The 8,382-nt window shown below is 42.4% G+C and overlaps 2 protein-coding genes across 2 annotated transcripts; both read right to left on the bottom strand.

Moving 5' to 3' along the window:
* Positions 1-2,440: 2,440 nt before the first annotated feature.
* LOC101168515 (trace amine-associated receptor 13c-like) lies at positions 2,441-3,796 on the bottom strand. Its single transcript, XM_023951000.1, has 2 exons — positions 3,610-3,796; positions 2,441-3,471 (listed from the first exon to the last, which is right to left on the bottom strand). Exons 1-2 carry the CDS (start codon positions 3,783-3,785, stop codon positions 2,658-2,660), a joined length of 990 nt encoding a protein of 329 aa, XP_023806768.1. The 5' UTR covers positions 3,786-3,796; the 3' UTR covers positions 2,441-2,657.
* A 3,448-nt stretch (positions 3,797-7,244) lies between these two features.
* On the bottom strand, positions 7,245-8,382 carry LOC101155992 (trace amine-associated receptor 13c-like). Its single transcript, XM_023951138.1, has 2 exons — positions 8,196-8,382; positions 7,245-8,058 (listed from the first exon to the last, which is right to left on the bottom strand). Exons 1-2 carry the CDS (start codon positions 8,369-8,371, stop codon positions 7,245-7,247), a joined length of 990 nt encoding a protein of 329 aa, XP_023806906.1. The 5' UTR covers positions 8,372-8,382.

Consider the following 8,382-nt stretch of genomic DNA (forward strand, 5'->3'; position numbering starts at 1 on the left):
TTGGGTTTGGCATTTTTTTGCCGCACTCATGTATCGGTTGGGTTCTGTCGCCGCCTACAGTTCAAATAGGGAATAACATGTAAAAAATGCTCATGCTGTGAGATTTTCACCGCCATTTTTTAAACATATATCTCAGTGTTTTTCAACCAGTGTGCCGTGAAATATGGTCAGGTGGGCCGTGGGAAATTACCCATTTTCACTGATCTATAAAGATTTACCATAGGGATATCAGGATATCAGCTCTGTGTTCATCCAAACAGGCCCAGATAAAACACAGAGTAGTCAGGAATATGAAAGATAATAAAATACTTTTTCTTTGTGTTTATTTGATTCTATTAAAGACACTTTGACAGGAATGCCAGTACAGTGATTTAGCCGCAGCTTCAGCTCTTTTTTCGGAAAGGTCCCGCCCCTTCAACTGTCTGCCATTTTTTTGTATACACAAGCTCCCACCCCCCACAGTGTCTAAGCATATGACATGTTTGATGTTTGACTTTCTGAACGCTGCTTTGAGGCGTCCTCCACAGGTTGCAGCCAGAGCTGCTGCAGAACACTTTCTTGCTCTAAAAGCAAGTCATCTCATGTTGGAGGAAACTTTTAACGCCTGAGAAAAGACCGGCAGGTTCCACCAACACAGTGCTACACTTGCAAACCCTCAGGGGGTCGTACCAAGGAGGGTTCCTGTAACCCGGCAGGTCCAGGGCCTTCAAAAAGGCTAATTAAGGCAACAAGCTGCCCAACAGGCAGCCCTTTTTAAAAACAAACATCAAACATTTAAATATATATATTTTTAAAGGACTCCAAACTCAGGATTCCCTGAGATTATCTGTCTCCAATGAGTCCCAGTGTCTTTGTGGCTGAAAAAGGATGTGATGCAATCATTCCCTGGGTTCCCCCTTCCCAGAGAGAGGTGCATCTTTAACTACAACCTCTCCCCAGCCCGGGTGGTTTTGAAGAATGCCTCTTGGATGCTTTCTGTGCAGAGGTGTCAGTATCGAGGCCTGGATGAAGTCCACCCAGAAGTTGTGCAGAAGAGTGTGAGGGCAGCATGTGCTCCTCACAGCTTCATCAGGTCCTCAGCACCACAGGAACCTGCAGGGAGTGAGGCTGTAGTAACTGAAGAGGAGCCGCTGCACGGTTGCTGCCAACAACTCTTCTAGAGAGGCTCCTTCATGATCCACTTTCCTGCAGAGGGAGCAGATCCAAGGCAGAATCATGTTGGTATCTACCCATTGATGGCACAATATAAATATGTTGACCTTTGTTTATGTAAATGGTGTATACTTGCATTTCACTTTTCTACCTTCCTCAAAGGCCCAAGACGCTTTACAGTCACAGTCCCATTCGCCCATTCACACACACACAATGATGGTGGCTCTGCTCCTGAACACTGGCACCAGCCTATGACCACCAGAGGCAAGGGGGGGGGGTTAGTGTCCAGGACACTTTGACATTTTGGAGGGCATGGAACCTGCAATCTTCGGATCAGCAGTCCAACAACTCCATTTTAATGGAAGCATTTCTGTAGCATAATTAAAACTAAAAGTCAATATCAGAAAAGCTTTTTTGACCCAAACTAAAAAGAAAAATCAATCCGACAAACCGCTTTTTCTTTTACCTCTTCAACACCCCTCATTATGTCACTTTATTAAAATGATAAAGAAAATGGGTTTTGAAATGTCATTTTCAAAAAGTCAAATGCCATTTTTTAAAATCATTTTAATCAAGTGACAGAATGAGTGGTGTTGAAAAAGAAAAAGAAAAAAAAATTTGGTTTGGCAGATTCCTTTTTCATTTTAATTTTGAATCAACAAATGCATCTTCATTTTGAAAATGAAAAAGAATTCCGGATTTTGGCTTTTATTTGTAATTATGCCACAAAAATGCTTCCATACATTTCTTCACAGAGCAGAAATGGCACGTAGGTACAGAAGATTATTCCACAATAATGTTGGAATATTTGTTATTTTTCTCACATTCATGTTTTTTTTCCAAGTTGAAAAGTCATGTTTCCAATCATTCCAACACCGAGTGAACGCAGCATTTGTCTAAGTATCCGTTTTTCCCAGAGGTACATCAACTCTTTGGTGCAACTGGCCCTTAAAATGGGTTTCAATCAAAACGAAAGCTTGTTTTTGTCCAGATTCCATATAATTTCTATACCAAAACTTTCCACACATCTGTTCCTGGTCCAGCCTTTCGGTGAAATTTTAGATCCCTTTGTGGCCCATGAGTCAAAAAGTTTGTCCATCCCTGAGCTAAGAGGATTTCATTGTTAGGAAAAGAAATCTTATCCTCACTGTAAATAGATGAGAAGAGGAAGGATTGACAAGACAAACTGCATCTCATTTATGATATTACCTTTAATCTTTATTATGGTTGTTTTACCATCAGCAGTACTGCTGCAAAGGAAATCATGCTAGTACAAGAGATGCTGGTCTTAAAACGAACAGGATGTGCAGAAAACATAATGATATGATGAAGGACCTCCCCTATTGTACACTTAATCTGCCTAAATATAAGAAGCAAAAAAAACAAGGTCCTTCTATCTATGCATGTTAAATTAAGATTTGAGATCGATTGGTTTCAAAATCAACAAATGTGCAGATAAATGTCACAATAGAATCTTTTCAAAATAGCTCTTTAACACAACATGTTTACAGAATGTTTGCATCAGAGGAGTCGGGCTGCAGTATCTGCAGGGTAACAATACTCTTCAGAGATTTCCTGAACCAGGGATAGAAAAAAGCATAGATCACTGGATTCAGACATGAGTTGCAGTAAAAGAGCAAAGTTACAAAAACTGCTAAAAAATCACTGGATTTGTATGCCAGACCTGCGATGTTGGGGTAGAAATAAGGACAAAAACACACCAGAAACATGAACACAACCACACCCAGAGCTGCTGCTGCTTTCAGTTCAGACTTTTTAATGCTCAGGTGAGCTGAACTCTGGACAGAAACGATGTGAGACCTCATGGCTCGAGCATGAGACACAGCCACCACAAACACGCTCATGTACAGAACCACAATGACTATAATGGGACCAAAGAAAGTGATGACCACATCAAAAACCCCTGAAATATAGTCTATGAGCACCACACACTCTCCAAGGCAGAGGTTATATTTGTCTGGATCTCTGAGAGCGTCCTGCAGAATCACTCCGTTATAGAAAGCAGAAGCGGCCCAACACAGACAAACACAGACTTGAACTCTCCTCAGAGTGACTTTGGTGGGGTAACGTAACGGGTCACAGATGGCCACGTATCGATCAGCTGATATGAGCACCATGTGTCCCACCGACACAGATGTAAGAATGAAAGCAGTAAAGGTACACAGTCCACACATGAAAGTCCCCAAAACCCAGCAACCCTCTGTGAGAAAAAAGCGAATCGGCATCACAAAGAAGCCAACAAGGAAGTCTGAGACGGCCAGAGAGAGCAGGAGGAGGTTGGTGGGGGTGTGCAGCTGCCTGTAGACACAGAAGCAACAGTTGAAGTGTTTGGATTGGTAATTATTTCTACTTCCCTGGAACATTCATGAATTAGATAAAATATCAATTTTTATAGCAGCAAACACATATTTGTTTTTGTCATTTTAGTTCCATTGCCTGAAGTGAGAGACAGAGATGATAACCAGCAGGTTTAGAGTCACAGTCAGCACAGACAGAAGACACAACACCATGAAGATGAAAACGTTCTCAGCAGGACGCTGTGGCGGCTTCCTGCAGGAGGCATTGAGGAGGTGTGGGAAGCAGAGCTCATCTGTGTTCAGAGTCTCCATCATGCCAGACAGAGCAGAGGAGGCTGCAGAGCTCCTGCAGGTGTGTAGCTCTCGTTATGAAGTTAAATGTCAAGAAGCTCCTCCTACTTTTGTAACCTGTGATGTAACACGATAATCATTTTATTTTAATACCTTTTTTTGTCTTTTAACTTCTCCCCTTAGGTGGCGCCACAACATATCCTCCCTTCTCTAACTCTAACCTCTCCATTCTCCTTGCTTACACCACTGGCGGACCGTTTATTACACACCGGAACCTTCAGCAGAGCTACGTCTGAACCACTTAACCCCTCATTTACTATTTTACTGTTGCAGAAAGGAGCTTTGCATTGCATATTAAAAATTCCTGTAGCCACAATAACCTCTAAATAAACTGAATAAACACAACAATGAACAAATCTCTTTTTGCAACTACAGCCAGAAAAAAACATTTAAAAAAACGTATAAATTTGGAATATTATTTATTATCATATTTATCATTTCACTCATCAAAAAATCTGATTATTTGAAGACAAAATCCATCCTCCTCTCTTCCCTCAAAAACAGTTCCATCACCCTGTCATGTAGATTATTGCGCTTCAGTTCCGTCAAGAAGTCCTTTTCTATTCCATCAAGGTCAGTGCTGAGAGCCCAGACTGTCCAGTTGTGTTTCTGCGTGGGTTTGAATTCGCTTTAGAGCCGAAAATGTCCGCTAGACAGACGCAGACGGGGATGGTCAACGCCAAACACACAAATCTTCAAAGCTGCTTCATGATTTCACTCAGAGTTTTCTGATGAAGGAAGTCGAGGAGATCAGTGGGAGATTTTCCTGCTAAATCCTCCATGGCGTACACTACAGTCAGCTCTGTTTTTAACTGAGACGGATCAAAAAGTGCTCCGTGGCTCTGTGTCAAACTGGACAAGGCTGCATGTCGGACATTTTTCCTGAGTTGAAAGAAATGAACGATCAACATTGATTTTGCATTACAACACCTTCAGAACTCATAGTGAAGGCCCCTTTAGCTCTGACTCTGCCTGGCAACAAAGGACAGCTGGAATGCGATTGGTTAAATGCTCCAATCTGAAATTACGTCTGTCTGGAAGAAGCATAACCATCATAAACACAATAAAAGGAACTGGAAAGACCATTTAGAATGATTTAATGAGTATGCATGGACAAAGTTGAATTAACACACGATTCAGATATTTTTTACGCATTCAGAGAAGGCGCTGAAGGTCCTGACGGCCCACCACTGGCTTACACCAACCACCTTCATGTCTTTTTGTGCTACATCCATAAGCTCATCTTTGATTTTCCTCAAGGCCTCTTCTCTGGTGGGTCAAACCTCTTCTACCCCTTTTTTCATTTTACATTAGACTGAGAAAAAAAGAAAGTTTGCCTCTGCATCCACACAGTCCACTCCTCTGCTCTGTGCAGTTTAAGGTTTGCAAAGCTGCTTTTGTTAGCATCAAAACATTTCTGAATTAAATTGATTGCGACAATGGTCGGAGAGTCATGGTTAGACATTGTCGCTGGGGTCAGCTTCGATTTCAAAAGGTTAAGAAACTCCTCTATCCTCTATTCCTGTTTTAGTACCACCTGTTGGAACTGGGTATCAAAAGACATCTGTCCACACCCTCAAACAGTGAAAGTCCAAACTCCACTAGACTAAAGAGCTGTCAAGAACACCAGAGAGTCGTGCCAGCGCTCCTTCCTCGTCAATACAGTCTGTGGGCCAATCATCCATCATGCCAGACAGAGAAGAGGAGGCTGCAGAGCTCCTGCAGGTTTGTAGCTCTCGTTATGAAGTTAAATGTCAAGAAGCTCCTCCCACTTTTCAAACCTCGAATGTAACGTGAGAGGCATTTTATTATAATACCCTTCCTTATCTTTTCAACTTCTACCCTTAGGGGGAGCCACAGCACACCCTCTCCCCTTATCTAATTCTATCCTCTCTTATCCCTTGTGCTATCCTAGGCTCTTTAACATTGGGAGTTGGGTCATCTAGACCCACTGGACAGTGCTCTGAACCTTTTTTCTTCAATGATTTGTGATCTTCACTGATGTCCATGGATTACATGAAATCGTTCCACCTTTATCCACCTTTGTCATGGTAGGGAGCAGACGTCAATGTAAGGGGGGGTCATCTAAGATGGCACAAGGGTTACCCATTCTCCTTGCTTACACCAACCATCCACATCTCTTTCTTTGTTGCATCCATAAAATCATCTTTGATTCTCCTCAAAGCCTTGTCTCTGGTAACTCCAACCTTTTCTACTTTTTTTCTTCATTTTACATTTGACTAGTCCTTCTGAAACAGTGGGGCACGCCCCCTAATAGGGGCGATGCCAGGGGGGCTCGTACAACCCTGGGGAACAGGCTTTGCTTTTTCACGTAATTGGACATCCACTGATGCAGGTGGTGCAGTTGCGCGCTCATTGTCAAAGTCGGCACAGGAGTTTAAAACTTACTACGCAGACAAACCAAACTACACACTTGAAACTCAAAACACTAGAAAAAGGGGAAACATCAAAACTATGGACCAGCACAGGAGAAAGGGAAAGACAGGACTTGAATAGACACAGAACAGAGGAGACACAGGTGGAAACAATCAGGACAGATGGGGACCAAAAGTAAAATTCGAAACCATGATACACAAAAGGAAGCCTTTCAAAATAAAACAGGAAACAGAACTAAAGTAGAACCAAAAAACAAAAGCAAAGAACTCAAACCGTTACAGATGGAGGATTTCCCCTTCTTACACGAATCTGCCTAAATGTAAAAACAACATAATAAAAAGAAACAAAAGCATGAACACATATCTGTGCCTTTTCAGTTCGTTTGAAAAACAGCTCATAACACTGTAAATGTACAATAGAAAAAAGGCCGGCTGTAGTGCAAAGGTACAGCGGTCTAATCCTGTTTGGAGGATTGCAGGTTCAGTTCCAGCCTTGCCCACCCATGCGTCAAAGTGTTCCTGGGTAAAACATTGAACCCCACTTTGTTCCTGGTGGTTATAGGTTGGTGCCAATGTAAAGCAGCGGAACCGGCATCAATGCAAACATGGTTGTTGTAGCTCAGTCCAGTGTTTGAGCTGCTATGCTGGTTGTCCTGGAATGGTTCTGCTTGAATTAAATGCTGTTTCTCTGTTACAAAAAATCATGGCTCTGTCAATTCGTGCAGGTAAAAACCTATATTTGTTTATTCATTTCTGCACTGAGGAATCATAACTTACTAAGACCTCTATTTTTCTTTGCTGCAACAGTAAAAAAAACATTTACTCACAGATTGCACCTGTACTTTATGTCAATTCCCACCAAGGCGACTCCCACAGGGCAAACAATATATGTGCAGTTTGGCTCCTACAGTGAGTGAATGGGACTGTGTATGTTAAGTGCCAGCAAAAAAAAGGCTATGTAGGCAAGGTAGGTACATCACTATAGACTTTTTTTGTTTCCTCAAAATAGCTCTTTAACACAACATGTTTACAGAATGTTTGCATCAGAGGAGTCGGGCTGCAGTATCTGCAGGGTAACAATACTCTTCAGAGATTTCCTGAACCAGGGATAGAAAAAAGCATAGATCACTGGATTCAAACATGAGTTGCTATGAAAGAGCCAGGTACCCAAAACTGCTAAAAAATCACTGGATTTGAATGTCAGACCTACGATGTTGGGGTAAAAATACGGACAAAGACACACCAGAAACAAGAACACAACCACACCCAGAGCTGCTGCTGCTTTCAGTTCAGACTTTTTTACACTCAAGTGAGCTGAACTCTGGACAGAAACGATGTGAGACCTCATGGCTCGAGCCTGAGACACAGCCACCACAAACACTCTCATGTACAGAACCACAATGACTATAATGGGACCAAAGAAAGTGATGACCACATCAAAAGCTCCTGTTATATAGTCTATGAGCAGCAAACACTCTCCAAGGCAGAGGTTATATTTGTCTGGATCTTCCAGAAAATCCTTAAGAATCACTCCGTTATAGAAAACAGAAGCGGCCCAACACAGACAAACACAGACTTGAACTCTCCTCAGAGTGACTTTGGTGGGGTAACGTAACGGGTCACAGATGGCCACGTATCGATCAGCTGATATGAGCACCATGTGTCCCACCGACACAGATGTAAGAGTGAAAGAGGCAAAGTTAAACAGTCCACACATGAAAGTCCCCAAAACCCAGCAACCCTCTGTGAGAAGAATGCGAATCGGCATCACAAAGAAGCCAATAAGGAAGTCTGAGACGGCCAGAGAGAGCAGGAGGAGGTTGGTGGGGGTGTGCAGCTGCCTGTAGACACAGAAGCAACAGTTGAAGTGTTTGAATTGGTAATTATTTCTACATCCCTGGAACATTCATGAATTAGATAAAATATCAAATTTTAAAGCAGCAAACACATATTTTTTTTGTCATTTTAGTTCCATTGCCTGAAGTGAGAGACAGAGATGATAACCAGCAGGTTTAGAGTCACAGTCAGCACAGACAGAAGACACAACACCATGAAGATGAAAACGTTCTCAGCAGGACGCTGTGGCGGCTTCCTGCAGGAGGCATTGAGGAGGTGTGGGAAGCAGAGCTCATCTGTGTTCAGAGTCTCCATCATGCCAGACAGAG

The sequence above is a fragment of the Oryzias latipes genome, chromosome 21, assembly GCF_002234675.1.
Source record: "Oryzias latipes chromosome 21, ASM223467v1".
NCBI classification, from domain to species: domain Eukaryota; kingdom Metazoa; phylum Chordata; class Actinopteri; order Beloniformes; family Adrianichthyidae; genus Oryzias; species Oryzias latipes.

Coding starts and splice junctions, on each gene's coding strand:
- LOC101168515 (XM_023951000.1), bottom strand. CDS start 3,785: ATGATGGAGACTCTGAACACAGATGAGCTCTGCTTCCCACACCTCCTC. Junction 3,472..3,609: donor ATCTCTGTCTCTCACTTCAG/GCAATGGAACTA, acceptor CTGTGTCTACAG/GCAGCTGCACACCCCCACCA.
- LOC101155992 (XM_023951138.1), bottom strand. CDS start 8,371: ATGATGGAGACTCTGAACACAGATGAGCTCTGCTTCCCACACCTCCTC. Junction 8,059..8,195: donor ATCTCTGTCTCTCACTTCAG/GCAATGGAACTA, acceptor CTGTGTCTACAG/GCAGCTGCACACCCCCACCA.